General features: G+C 46.1%; 1 protein-coding gene across 1 annotated transcript in view; it reads left to right on the top strand.

Annotated features, from left to right (window-relative positions):
* LOC106593106 (rabphilin-3A) overlaps nt 1-13,219 on the top strand; it is a 31,986-nt gene extending 18,767 nt beyond the window's left edge. Inside the window, exons 2-9 of the mRNA XM_045692471.2 lie at nt 395-538; nt 725-854; nt 4,703-4,786; nt 5,722-5,977; nt 6,541-6,693; nt 12,195-12,274; nt 12,572-12,646; nt 13,106-13,219. Coding sequence (XP_045548427.2) covers nt 408-538; nt 725-854; nt 4,703-4,786; nt 5,722-5,977; nt 6,541-6,693; nt 12,195-12,274; nt 12,572-12,646; nt 13,106-13,219 — 1,023 coding nt within the window. The 5' untranslated portion in view covers nt 395-407. The remainder of the gene's footprint in view (nt 1-394; nt 539-724; nt 855-4,702; nt 4,787-5,721; nt 5,978-6,540; nt 6,694-12,194; nt 12,275-12,571; nt 12,647-13,105) is intronic.
* The last annotated feature ends 285 nt before the right edge of the window (nt 13,220-13,504 follow it).

Genomic DNA, 13,504 nt, shown 5'->3' with positions numbered 1-13,504 from the left:
ATGACAAATAGTTCAACAATTTTGCATGTAATGGCTTATGCAAGGAACTAATGCCTAGATGTTTTGAGGGGTAAGACTATTCAACAGAGAACCATCTACTATATTTTGATCAACATGACATGAGCAATTGAAAATGTGGAAAAAAGCTGACACTTGTACATTATCAATTGCAATATGTACAAAAGCAATTGCAATTTGTTCAAAGGAATAAGAAATTGCTTTAATGATGTGCACAAGTGACTAGATGATTTGGAATTTGTACAAGTAGTATCAAGAATGGCACTTTTGATCTAAGAAATGCACCAAAGCGACTGAGAAAAACTGTAAGTATTGTTGACCGGCAAATTCTACCGGTGTGTCCGTTCCTTAAGTGTGTCCCTGCTCCGTCTGTCAGGTCAGTCAGCAGGATGTACCAGCATGGTGGAGGTCATGGAGGAGGTCCTCAGGAGGTGGCGCTAACAGACGAAGAGAAGGAGATCATCAACAGTGTTCTGGCTCGGGCTGAGACCATGGAGGCCATGGAGCAGGAGAGGATCGGGTGAGACAGACAGAGAGAGCGAGGAACGAGAACGAGAGAGAAATAGAAAACTGTGTGTGCATGCGTGTGTGTGTATGTATGTGTGTGTGTGTGTATACTGTGTGATATCTCCTCTCTAGGCGGTTGGCGACCTGTCTGGACAGTCTGTGTCCTTTGTGTGTGTGTGTGTGTGTGTGTGTACTGCAGGCGTTTTGCCACTAGGTTGGACAGTATGAAGAAGATGGCGTGTGGAGATGGTCAGTCTCGTTGTCTGCTGTGTGGAGAGACGTTTGGACAGCAGGGAGTCACCTCTGTACTCTGTTCCCACTGCAAGAAGGTAACAAACACACCTACCTACAGAGACTACTACAACACATTGACTGGGTAAACTACTGTAACTCCTATATCTCCTGAAACTCCTATATCTCTTGTAACTCCTATATCTCCTGAAACTCCCATATCTCCTGTAACTCCTATATCTCCTGTAACGCCCGTATCTCCTGTAACTCCTATATCTCCTGTAACTCCTATACTGTAACTCCTGGATCTCCTGTAACGCCCGTATCTCCTGTAACTCCTGTAACTCCTATAACTCCTGTAACTCCTGTATCTCCTGTAACTCCTGTAACACCTGTAACTCCTGTATCTCCTGTAACTCCTGTAACACCTGTAACTCCTGGATCTCCTGTAACTCCTGGATCTCCTGTAACTCCTATATCTCCCGTAACTCCTGTAACCAGTGGTGGAAAAAGTACCAAATGTTCATACTTGAGTAAAAGTAAAGATCCCTTAAAAGAAAATGACTCAAGTAAAAGTGAAAGTCACCCAGTAAAACACTACTTGAGTAAAAGTCTAAAAGTATTTAGTTTTAAATATACTTAAGTACCAAAAGTTCGCCTCCTGAGTGGCGCAGTGGTCTAAGGCACTGCATTGCAGTGCTAGCTGGGCCACTAGAGTCCAGGCTCTGTCGCAGCCGGCCGTGACCGGGAGACCCATGGGGCGGCGCACAATTGGCCCAGCGTCATCAGGGTTAGGGGAGGGTTTGGCCAGCAGGGATGTCCTTGTCCCATCGCGCACTAGCGACTCCTGGCGGGCCGGGCGCAATGCATGCTGACACGTTTGCCAGGTTTACGGTGTTTCCTCCAACACATTGGTGCGGCTGGCTTCCGGGTTAAGTGGGCATTGTGTCAAGAAGCAGTGCGGTTTGGTTGGGTTGTGTTGCAGCGATGAGACAAGACTGTAACTACTGATTGGATACCACGAAGTTGGGGAGAAAAAGGGGTAAAAAATAAATAAACAAATTAATAATAATAAGTATCAAAAGTAAATGTAATTGCTAAAATATACTTAACTGTAAAAGGTAAAAGTATAAATCCTTTTAAATTCCTTATATTAACCAAACCAGATGGCACCATTTTCTTGTTTTTTAAACGGGTAGACAAGGGCACACTCCAACACTCAGAAATCCTTTACAAATGAAGCATGTGTGTTTGGTGAGTCCACCAGATCAAGCAGTAGGGATGACCTAACTGTTGACCTAACTGTGTGTTTAGTGAGTCCACCAGATCAAGCAGTAGGGATGACCTAACTGTTGACCTAACTGTGTGTTTCGTGAGTCCACCAGATCAAGCAGTAGGGATGACCTAACTGTTGACCTAACTGTGTGTGGAGTGAGTCCACCAGATCAAGCAGTAGGGATGACCTAACTGTTGGTGAGTCCACCAGATCAAGCAGTAGGGATGACCTAACTGTGACCTAACTGTGTGTTTAGTGAGTCCACCAGATCAAGCAGTAGGGATGACCTAACTGTGTGTTGGTGAGTCCACCAGATCAAGCAGTAGGGATGACCTAACTGTTGACCTAACTGTTGGTGAGTCCACCAGATCAAGCAGTAGGGATGACCTAACTGTTGACCTAACTGTGTGTTTAGTGAGTCCACCAGATCAAGCAGTAGGGATGACCTAACTGTGTGTTGGTGAGTCCACCAGATCAAGCAGTAGGGATGACCTAACTGTGACCTAACTGTTGGTGAGTCCACCAGATCAAGCAGTAGGGATGACCTAACTGTTGACCTAACTGTTTAGTGAGTCCACCAGATCAAGCAGTAGGGATGACCTAACTGTGACCTAACTGTTTGTGAGTCCACCAGATCAAGCAGTAGGGATGACCTAACTGTTGACCTAACTGTTTGGTGAGTCCACCAGATCAAGCAGTAGGGATGACCTAACTGTGACCTAACTGTGTGTTTGTGAGTCCGCCGGGTCAAGCCGTGTGGTGGCCTCGCTGGTGCGTGAGTCCACCAGATCAAGCAGTAGGGATGACCTAACTGTTGACCTAACTGTTTAGTGAGTCCACCAGATCAAGCAGTAGGGATGACCTAACTGTTGACCTAACTGTGTGTAGGTGAGTCCACCAGATCAAGCAGTAGGGATGACCTAACTGATGACCTAACTGTTTAGTGAGTCCACCAGATCAAGCAGTAGGGATGACCTAACTGTTGACCTAACTGTTTAGTGAGTCCACCAGATCAAGCAGTAGGGATGACCTAACTGTATGACCTAGACTGTGTGTTTAGTGAGTCCACCAGATCAAGCAGTAGGGATGACCTAACTGTGCCTACGGTTTGGTGAGTCCACCAGATCAAGCAGTAGGGATGACCTAACTGATGACCTAACTGTGTGTTTAGTGAGTCCACCAGATCAAGCAGTAGGGATGACCTAACTGTTGACCTAACTGTTTAGTGAGTCCACCAGATCAAGCAGTAGGGATGACCTAACTGTTGACCTAACTGTTTAGTGAGTCCACCAGATCAAGCAGTAGGGATGACCTAACTGTTTAGTGAGTCCACCAGATCAAGCAGTAGGGATGACCTAACTGTTTAGTGAGTCCACCAGATCAAGCAGTAGGGATGACCTAACTGTTTAGTGAGTCCACCAGATCAAGCAGTAGGGATGACCTAACTGTTGACCTAACTGTTTGGTGAGTCCACCAGATCAAGCAGTAGGGATGACCTAACTGTTGACCTAACTGTTTAGTGAGTCCACCAGATCAAGCAGTAGGGATGACCTAACTGTTGACCTAACTGTTTAGTGAGTCCACCAGATCAAGCAGTAGGGATGACCTAACTGATGACCTAACTGTTTGGTGAGTCCACCAGATCAAGCAGTAGGGATGACCTAACTGTTGACCTAACTGTTTAGTGAGTCCACCAGATCAAGCAGTAGGGATGACCTAACTGTTTAGTGAGTCCACCAGATCAAGCAGTAGGGATGACCTAACTGTTTAGTGAGTCCACCAGATCAAGCAGTAGGGATGACCTAACTGATGACCTAACTGTTTGGTGAGTCCACCAGATCAAGCAGTAGGGATGACCTAACTGATGACCTAACTGTTTGGTGAGTCCACCAGATCAAGCAGTAGGGATGACCTAACTGATGACCTAACTGTTTAGTGAGTCCACCAGATCAAGCAGTAGGGATGACCTAACTGATGACCTAACTGTTTGGTGAGTCCACCAGATCAAGCAGTAGGGATGACCTAACTGATGACCTAACTGTTTGGTGAGTCCACCAGATCAAGCAGTAGGGATGACCTAACTGTTTAGTGAGTCCACCAGATCAAGCAGTAGGGATGACCATGGATGTTCTCTTGAATTAGAAAATGTTCCTGTCCTGCTAAGCATTCAAAATGTAACGAGTACTTTTGGGTGGCAGGGAAAATGTATTTAGTAAAAAGTACATAATTTTCTTTAAGAATGTAGTGAAGTAAAAGTAAAATATATAAATAGTAAAGTTAAGTACAGATACCCAAAACAACTTCTTAAGTAGTACTTTACACCACTGCCTGTAACTCCTGCATCTCCTGTAACTCATGTAACTCATTATTTTGTTACTTTCTTTTGTTCTACTTTCTAGTTCTTGTTACTTAGAGATGATCCTGTCTGTACATTCACTACATGAACTGTAAAATTGTGTGTGTACCTGCACTGCCTCAAGAGACCTGTGTGTGTGTGTGTGTGTGTGTGTGTGTGTGTGTGTGTGTGTGTGTGTGTGTGTGTGTGTGTGTGTGTGTGTGTGTGTGTGTGTGTGTGTGTGTGCGTGCGTGCGTGCGTGCGTGCGTGCGTGCGTGCGTGCGTGCGTGCGTGCGTGCGTGCGTGCGTGCGTGCGTGTGTGTTTCTGCCTCCAGCACATGTGCAGTAAGTGTGGGATTCAGAACAGCCGTTCGTCATCTCCAGTGTGGGTCTGTAGGATCTGCAGTGAACATCAAGAGGTGAGGTGGAAAGAGAGAGGGAAAGAGAGAGAGAGGGAAAGAGAGAGAGAGGAAAGAGAGAGAGAAGAAAGAAGTGAGAGGAGAGGCGTGAGGGGCAGAGGGGGAGGAGACAAGGGGAGAGTGATGAGGGGAGGAAAGAAGGGGTGGAGAGACAGTCAGTAGCTTTAATCATTTTAATAATAATTGTCATTACCCTCTAATTATCCTCCATTGAATATTCCCTCTTATGAGAAACGATTGTGGTTGTTTGTCCCTTCAGAATCTAAATGGAGAGACAGATGGAGAGAGAAGGAGAGAGAGAGGAAGATAAGGGGTAGAAGAGAGAGAAGGAGGAAGATAAGGGGTAAAAGAGAGAGAAGGGGGGAGAGAGGAAGAGAGAGAAGGGGGGAGAGAGGAAGAGAGAGAAGGAGAGAGAGAGGAAGATAAGGGGTAAAAGAGAGAGAAGGGGGGAGAGAGGAAGAGAGTGAAGGCGTAGACAAGAGAGAAGGAGGGAGATGAGGGGTAAAAGAGAGAGAAGGGGGGAGAGAGGAAGAGAGAGAAGGGGGGAGAGAGGAAGAGAGAGAAGGAGAGAGAGAGGAAGATAAGGGGTAAAAGAGAGAGAAGGGGGGAGAGAGGAAGAGAGAGAAGGGGGGGAGAGAGGAAGAGAGTGAAGGGGTAGACAAGAGAGAAGGAGGGAGATGAGGGTTCAGCTGGTTCAGTCACTACGTTTCAGACCCTTTAATTAAATGGTCCTACTTGTCAATCAATGTACGATAACTCATCTGCTAAGCACGCTACCCCCCCTCCATCTCATTTTCTCTCTCTTTCCATCTAATTCTCTCCCTCTCCATCTCTCTCTCGCTGTCTCTCCCGCAATCTCTCTCTCACTCTTTCTCTACATCTCTTCCCTCTCGCTCTCTTTCTCTGTGTCTCTCCATCTCTCTTTCTATGTCTAGATGTTGAAGCGTTCTGGAGCATGGTTCTTTAAGGGCCAACCCCAGCAAGTCCTCCCTGCTCCCCTGCCCATCTCTAGGCCCAGAGGGACAGGTACAGAGAGCCCCCGTACCCAGACCCCTACCCATGCCCATCACCCGCCCAGTGCCCAGCCCTATTCCTGTACCCAGCCCAGCTACCAGCCAGACCCTGGTGCAGAAGACTACACAGAGCGACAGGAGCAGCAGGATAACTACTACTCCAACATACAAAGCCAAGGTGAGTAGTGGAAACAAGCAGTTCCATTTCACTACTAGTTAGACTTGTATGAGAGGTAAAAGCAAAAGCTTTTAGTTTGTCTCAGAGTCCACTGATGAGCCCCCGTACTCCAGTTCAGAGCAACAGGACCCAGAGGGCTATAGCTCTGCTCAGACACTAGGGGGCGTTGCTGAGGCCCAGGTTAGCCCTGCCGTGGAGGAGGACGTGTGGAGGAGGACGTGTGGAGGAGGACGTGTGGAGGAGGACGTGTGGAGGAGGACGTGTGGAGGAGGACGTGGTGAAGATGGAAAGACAGTTAGGCTCCAGACCTCCCACAGCCAGGGGAAGAGAGAACCCACCAGCTCCAGCTGACACAGTCACAGCACAGGGTATAATTAAAGGGACAGTTCACCCAAATTACAAAATGACATCTGTGTTGCCTTACCCCCTCTGAAAGCAGTCAATGGATATGAAGAAACAACTTTGGTTTTGTTAACCTACCAATTGCCACCAACGACTAACTTGCATATTCCCTTCTACTTTGAAATTGAGACTGGCTAGATATCTGTATTTCTCTTCTTCAGCCCCTGCACCACAGAAGAGCAGATACCCACAGCAGAGAGAGGAGAGAGTCAGGGAGGAGAAACCCACTCCTGCCCCCAAACCCAGCCCGGCACCACGCACAGGCCCCGCTCCCAACGAAGACAATGACAACGAATACGACTCTGATGAATCCAGTAAGTGTGTGTTTGGTTTTACTATCCTTGTGGGGACCAGATAGTAAAACAAGGTGAATTCGGACAAGTGTGGAATGTCCCCACAAGGAAAAAGGCTATTTTAGGCTTAGAGGTTTGGTTAAGGGTTAAAATGATGGTTAGGGTTAGAATTAGGGTTAGGGGTTTGGGATGAAGGTTTAAGGTTAGGTTTAGGGGTTAGAGGTTACTACACATCCGCCATGCTGACCCTCAACACGGTGGTGCATAAGGGGTGCGTGCATAGTCCCCTCCTGTACTCCCTGTTCACCCATGAATGTGTGGCCGTGCACGACTTCTACACCATCATTAAGTTTGCTGACAACACAATGGTGGTTGGCTTGATCACGGACGACGAGACAGCCTATAGGGAGGAGGTCAGTGACCAGGCAGTGTGATGCCAGGACAACAACCTTTCCCTCAACGTCAGCAACACAAGGGAGCTGATCGTGGACTACAGGAAACGGAGGGCCGAGCACGCCCCCATTCACATTGAGGTGGCTGAAGTGGAGCGGGTCGAGAGATTCACGTTCCTAGGTGTCCACATCACTAAGGTCCTATCATAGTCACCTCACACCAACACAGAAAACGCATTTTCCCAGTCAGGAGGCAGAAAAGATTCGGCATGGGCCCTCAGATCCTCAAAAAGTTCTACAGCTGCACCTTTGAGAGGTGCACCACCGCTTGGTATGGCAACTGCAAGGCACCCGACCACAAGGTGCTACAGAGAGTGCTGAGTACGGCCCAGTACATCACTGGGGCTGAGCTCCCTGCCATCCAGGACCTCTATACCAGGCGGTGTCAGTGGAAGGACCTAAAAATTGTCAAAGACTCCAGCCACCCAAGTCATAGACTGTTCTCTCTGCTGCCACATGGCAATCGATCATTTCAATCAGCATTTTTCTACGGATGGCCATGCTTTCCACCTGGCTACCCCTACCCCGGCCAACATCTCAGCACCCCCTGCAGCAACTTGCCCCCCCCCCCCCCCCCGATTCTCCTTCACTCAAATCCAGACAGCTGATGTTCTGAAAGAGCTGCAAAATCTGGATCCCTACAAATCAGCTGGGCTAGACAATCTGGACCCTCTCTTTCTAACATTATCCGCATAAATTGTTGCAACACCTATTACTATTCAACCTCTCTTTCGTATCGTCTGAGATCCCCAAAGATTGGAAAGCTGCCGCGGTCATCCCCCTCTTCAAAGGGGGAGACACTCTAGACCCAAACTGTTATAGACCTATACCCATCCTGCCCTGCCTTTCTAAAATCTTTGAAAACCAAGTTAACAAACAGATCACCGACCATTTCGAATCCCACCGTACCTTCTCCACTATGCAATCTGGTTTCCCGAGCTGGTCATGGGTGCACCTCAGCCACGCTCAAGGTCCTAAACGATATCATAACCGCCATCCATAAAAGACAATACTGTGCAGCCGTCTTCATCGACCTGGCCAAGGCTTTTGACTGTCAATCATCGCATTCTTATCGACAGACTCAATAGCCTTGGCTTCTCAAATGACTGCCTCGCCTGGTTCACCAACTACTTCTCAGATAGAGTTCAGTGTGTCAAATCGGAGGGCCTGTTGTCCGGATCTCTGGCAGTCTCTATGGGGGTGCCACAGGGTTCAATTCTCGGGCCGACTCTTTTCTCTGTATACATCAATGATGTCGCTCTTGCTGCTGGTGATTCTCTGATCCACCTCTACGCAGATGACACCATTTTGTATACATCTGGCCCTTCTTTGGACACTGTGGTAACAAACCTCCAAACGAGCTTCAACGCCATACAACACTCCTTCCGTTGCTTCCAACTACTTTTAAATGCTAGTAAAACTAAATGCCTGCTCTTCAACCAATCGCTGCCCACACCCTCCCGCCCCGCCCGACTAGCATCACTACTCTGAACGGTTCTGATCTAGAATATGTGGACAACTACAAATACCTAGGTGTCTGGTTAGACTGTAAACTCTCCTTCCAGACTCACATAAAGCATCTCCAATCCAAAATTAAATCTAGAATCGGCTCCCTATTTCGCAACAAAGCCTCCTTCCAAACATACCCTCATAAACCTGACTATCCTATCGATCCTTGACTTCGGCGATGTAATTTACAAAATAGCCCCCAACACTCTACTCAGCAAACTGGATGTAGTCATCACAGTGCCATCCGTTTTGTCACCAAAGCCCCATATACTACCCACCACTACAACCTGTATGCTCTCGTTGGCTGGCCCTCGCTACATATTCGTCGCCAAACCCACTGGCTCCAGGTCATCTATACGTCGCCTTATCTCAGCTCACTGGTCACCATAGAAACACCCACCCGTAGCACACGCTCCAGCAGATATATTGCACTGGTCATCCCCAAAGCCAGCACTTCCTTTGGCCGCCTTTCCTTCCAGTTCTCTGCTGCCAATGACTGGAACGAATTGCAAAAATCTCTGAAGCTGGAGTCTTATATCTCCCTCTCTAACTTTAAGATTCAGCTGTCACAGCAGCTTATCGATCACTGTACCTGTACACAGCCAATCTGTAAATAGCACACCCAACTACCTCATCCACATATTATTACTTAGCCTCTTGCTCTTTTGCACCCCAGTATTTCTACTTGCACATCATCATCTGCGCATCTATCACTCCAGTATTAATGCTAAATTGTAATTATTTCGCCTCTATGGACTATTTATTGCCTACCTCCCTACTCTTCTACATTTGCACACACTGTACATATATTTTTCTATTGTGTTATTGACTGTACATTTGTTTATGTGTAACTCTGTGTTGTTGTTTTTGTCGCACTGCTTTGCTTTATCTTGGCCAGGTCGCAGTTGTAAATGAGAACTTGTTCCCAACTGGCCTACCTGGTTAAATAAAGGTGAAATAAAATTTTTTAAAAAAAAAGCGGTATTGATGCACCAAGTATGGAACCATCAGGACACTGAACAGCTTCTACCCACAAGCCATAAGACTGCTAAAGCATTGACTCTTTTGTCCTAACTCTTTTGACACATCACATACGCTGCTACTACTATTTATTATATAACCTGTTGCCTAGTCACTTTGCCCCGACCTACAGTGCATTCGGAAAGTATTCAGATCCATTGACTTTTTCCACATTTTGTTACGTTACAGCCTTATTCTATAAAATGGAATTAAAAAATGTTCCCTTCATCAATCTACACACAATACCCCATGATGACAATGCAAAAACAATGTTTTTACAATTTTTGCAAATGTGTTAATTTTTGGGGGGAAATAACACATTTACAGTTGAAGTGGGAAGTTTACATACACTTAGGTTGGAGTCATTAAAACTCGTTTTTCAACCACTCCACAAATTTCTTGTTAACAAACTATAGTTTTGGAAGTCAGTTAGGACGTCTACTTTGTGCATGACACAAGTCATTTTTCCAACAATTGTTTACAGACAGATTATTTCACTTATAATTCACTGTATCACAATTACAGTGGGTTAGAAGTTTACATACACTAAGTTGACTGTCCCCATGATATCCAGAGCGACTTACAAATTGACATCATGGGGAAATCAAAAGAAATCAGCCAAGACCTCAGAAAACTAATTGTAGACCTCCACAAGTCTGGTTCATCCTTGGGAGCATTTTCCAAATGCCTGAAGGTACCACGTTCATCTGTACAAACAATAGCACGCAAGTATAAACACCATGGGACCACGCAGCCGTCATACCGCTCAGGAAGGAGACGCGTTCTGTCTCCTAGAGATTAACGTACTTTGGTGCGAAAAGTGCAAATCAATCCCAGAACTACAGCAAAGGACCTTGTGAAGACACTGGAGGAAACAGGTACAAAAATATCTATATCCACAGTAAAATGAGTCCTTTATCAACATAACTTGAAAGTCCGCTCAGCAAGGAAGAAGCCACTGCTCCAAAACTGCCATAAAAAAGCCAGACAGCACATGGGGACAAAGATCGGACTTCTTGGAGAAATGTCCTCTATATATGATGAAACAAAAATAGAACTGTTTGGCCATAATGACCATCGTTATGTTTGGAGGAAAAAGGGGGAGGCTTGCAAGCCGAAGAACACCATCCCAACCGTGAAGCATGTGGGTGGCAGCATCATGTTGTGGGGGTGCTTTGCTGCAGGAGGGACTGGTGCACTTCACAAAATAGATGGCATCATGAGGTAGGAAAATGATGTGGATATATAAATGCAAATAATTTTATAACATTTTTGACATGCGTTTTTCTGGATTTTTTTGTTATTCTGTCTCTCACTGTTCAAATAAACCTACCATTAAAATTAGACCTTTCTTTGTCAGTGGGCAAACGTACAAAATCAGCAGGGGATCAAATACTTTTTCCCTCACTGTATGTAAACTTCCGACTTCAACTGTAGGTATTCAGACCCTTTCCTCAGTACTTTGTTGAAGCATCTTTGGCAGCAATTACAGCCTTGCGTCTTCTTGGGTATGATGCTAGAAGGCACAGCTGTATTTGGGGAGTTTCTCCCATTCTTCTCTGCAGATCCTCTCAAGGTCTGTCAGGTTGGATGGGGAGCGTCGCTGCACAGCTATTTTCAGGTCTCTCCAGAGATGTTCGATCGGATTCAAGTCCGGGCTCTGGCTTGGCCACTCAAGAGACTTGTGCTTAGGGTCGTTGTCCTGTAGGAAGGTGAACCTTCACCCCAGTCTGAGGTCATGAGCGCTCTGGAGCAGGTTTTCATCAAGGATCTCTCTGTACTGCTCTGTTCATCTTTCTCTCAATCCTGATTAGTTTCCCAGTCACTGCTGCTGAAAAGCATCCCCACAGCATGATGCTGCCACCACCATGCTTCACCGTAGGGATGGTGCCAGCTTTCCTCCAGACGTGACGCTTAGCATTCAGGCCAAAGAGTTCAATCTTGGTTTCATCAGACCAGAGAATCTTGTTTCTCATGGTCTGAGAGTCCTTTAGGTGCCTTTTGGCAAACTTCAAGTGGGCTGTCATGTGCCTTTTACTGGGGAGTGGCATCCGTCTGACCACTCTACTACCATAAAGGCCTGATTGGAGTGCTGCACAGATGGTTGTCTTCTGGAAGTTTCTCCCATCTCCACAGAGGAACTCTGGAGCTCTGTCAGAGTGACCATCGGGTTCTTGGTCACCTCCCTGACCAAGGCCCCTCTCCCCCGATTACTCAGTTTGGCTGGACGGCCAGCTCTAGCAAGAGTCTTGGTGGTTCCAAACTTCTTCCATTTAAGAATGATGGAGGCCATTGTGTTCTTTGGGACCGTCAATGCTGCAGACATTTTTTGGTACCGTTCCCCAGATCTGTGCCTCGACACAATCCTGTCTCAGAGCTCTAAGGACAATTCCTTTGCGTAGAACAACCATAAAATACACGTGTTCTAATGTACCCACACGCTCCCTCTCTCTGTGGTTCTGTTATTCCCTCTCAATATATCTTTGTTGGTAGCATAATCAATTTGACTTTCTTTTGTCATTATTCTGTTCTGTCCATCAGCCACGCTGGGGTTGCTGGAGTTCATTCTGCATTATGAACAGGGGAACAACACGCTGCACTGCAACATAGTCAAAGCCAAGGTAAAAACACACATACGACACGGTGTATACACATCTACAGTACCAGTCAAAATTCTGGACACACCCACTCATTCCAGGGTTTTTTCATTATTTTTACTATTTTCTACATTGTAGAATAATAGTGAAGACATCAAAACTATGAAATAACACATATGGAATCATGTAGTAACAGAAAAAAGTGTTACATAAAATATACATATATTTTATATTTGAGATTCTTCAAAGTAGCCACCCTTTGCCTTGATGACATCTTGCTCTCGCTTTCTCTCCCTCTCCCTCTCTCTCTCTCTCTAACAGGGTTTAAAGCCGATGGACTCTAACGGACTAGCAGACCCCTACGTCAAGCTGCACCTCTTACCTGGAGCCAGTAAGGTAACTTCAACACTTCTGGTTTCCTATAATCTTGTCTTTGTGTTGTAGCCCTGGTTTGATGTATTTTTTATTGTGATAGGACAGTGAAGAAGAGACAAGAAAACTAGGAGAGTTTGCATGTTAGAAGGGCATGGGTCGAATTCGAACCCAATGCCGGCTCTGGTAGCTTAGGCTGTACATCTGTGCTGGGATCTTTAACCGCTGGACCACACAGTAGGCCTGTACTCCTGCTTCCTGTTGACACAGACGTTCCCCTGGTGAAGTAATCTTGTACTGTATATCTATTAATCTTCTCTCCACAGTCTAACTGTTAGAGAGTCTAAAAGTCGAACAAACTTTGCACTAAGTGAAAATAAGAAAAATCTTTCCCTCTCTCTGTCTCTCTCCATCTATCGCCCTTTGTCTCCTACTCTATTTCTTCCCCTGTCTCCCCCCTCCCCCTCTCCCCGTTTCCCCCAGTCTAACAAGCTGCGTACTAAGACCCTGAAGGGCACTCTGAACCCAGTGTGGAATGAGACTCTGGTGTACCATGGTATCACTGATGACGACATGCAGCGCAAAACACTACGGTAAATACAGCCTCAACCATACCACTACTGGATATACTGTATGAGTGGGCCATCTGAAATGATTCGGAAATGATTCCATTTCAAATTAAATGAAAATGTTTACATTGATATTGGCCCAGTTTTGTTCAGTGGCTCTCCATTTAAATCAGTACGATTTCCCAGAGCTAAAGGGAAAGAGGAGAATAAAAACTGTTCTGTGATGCAAGAAGAGAGTAAGAGAATAAAACTCCTCTTCCTGGGCCTCCCGAGTGGTGCAGCGGTCGTCACTACAGCCTGCGACGTCATTACA

This window comes from Salmo salar, chromosome 13, assembly GCF_965601325.2.
Source record: "Salmo salar chromosome 13, fSalSal1, whole genome shotgun sequence".
In the NCBI taxonomy this organism is placed as follows: Eukaryota; Metazoa; Chordata; class Actinopteri; order Salmoniformes; family Salmonidae; genus Salmo; species Salmo salar.
Note: the sequence above shows the minus strand (reverse complement) of the source record. Positions and strands in the feature narration are given on the sequence as shown.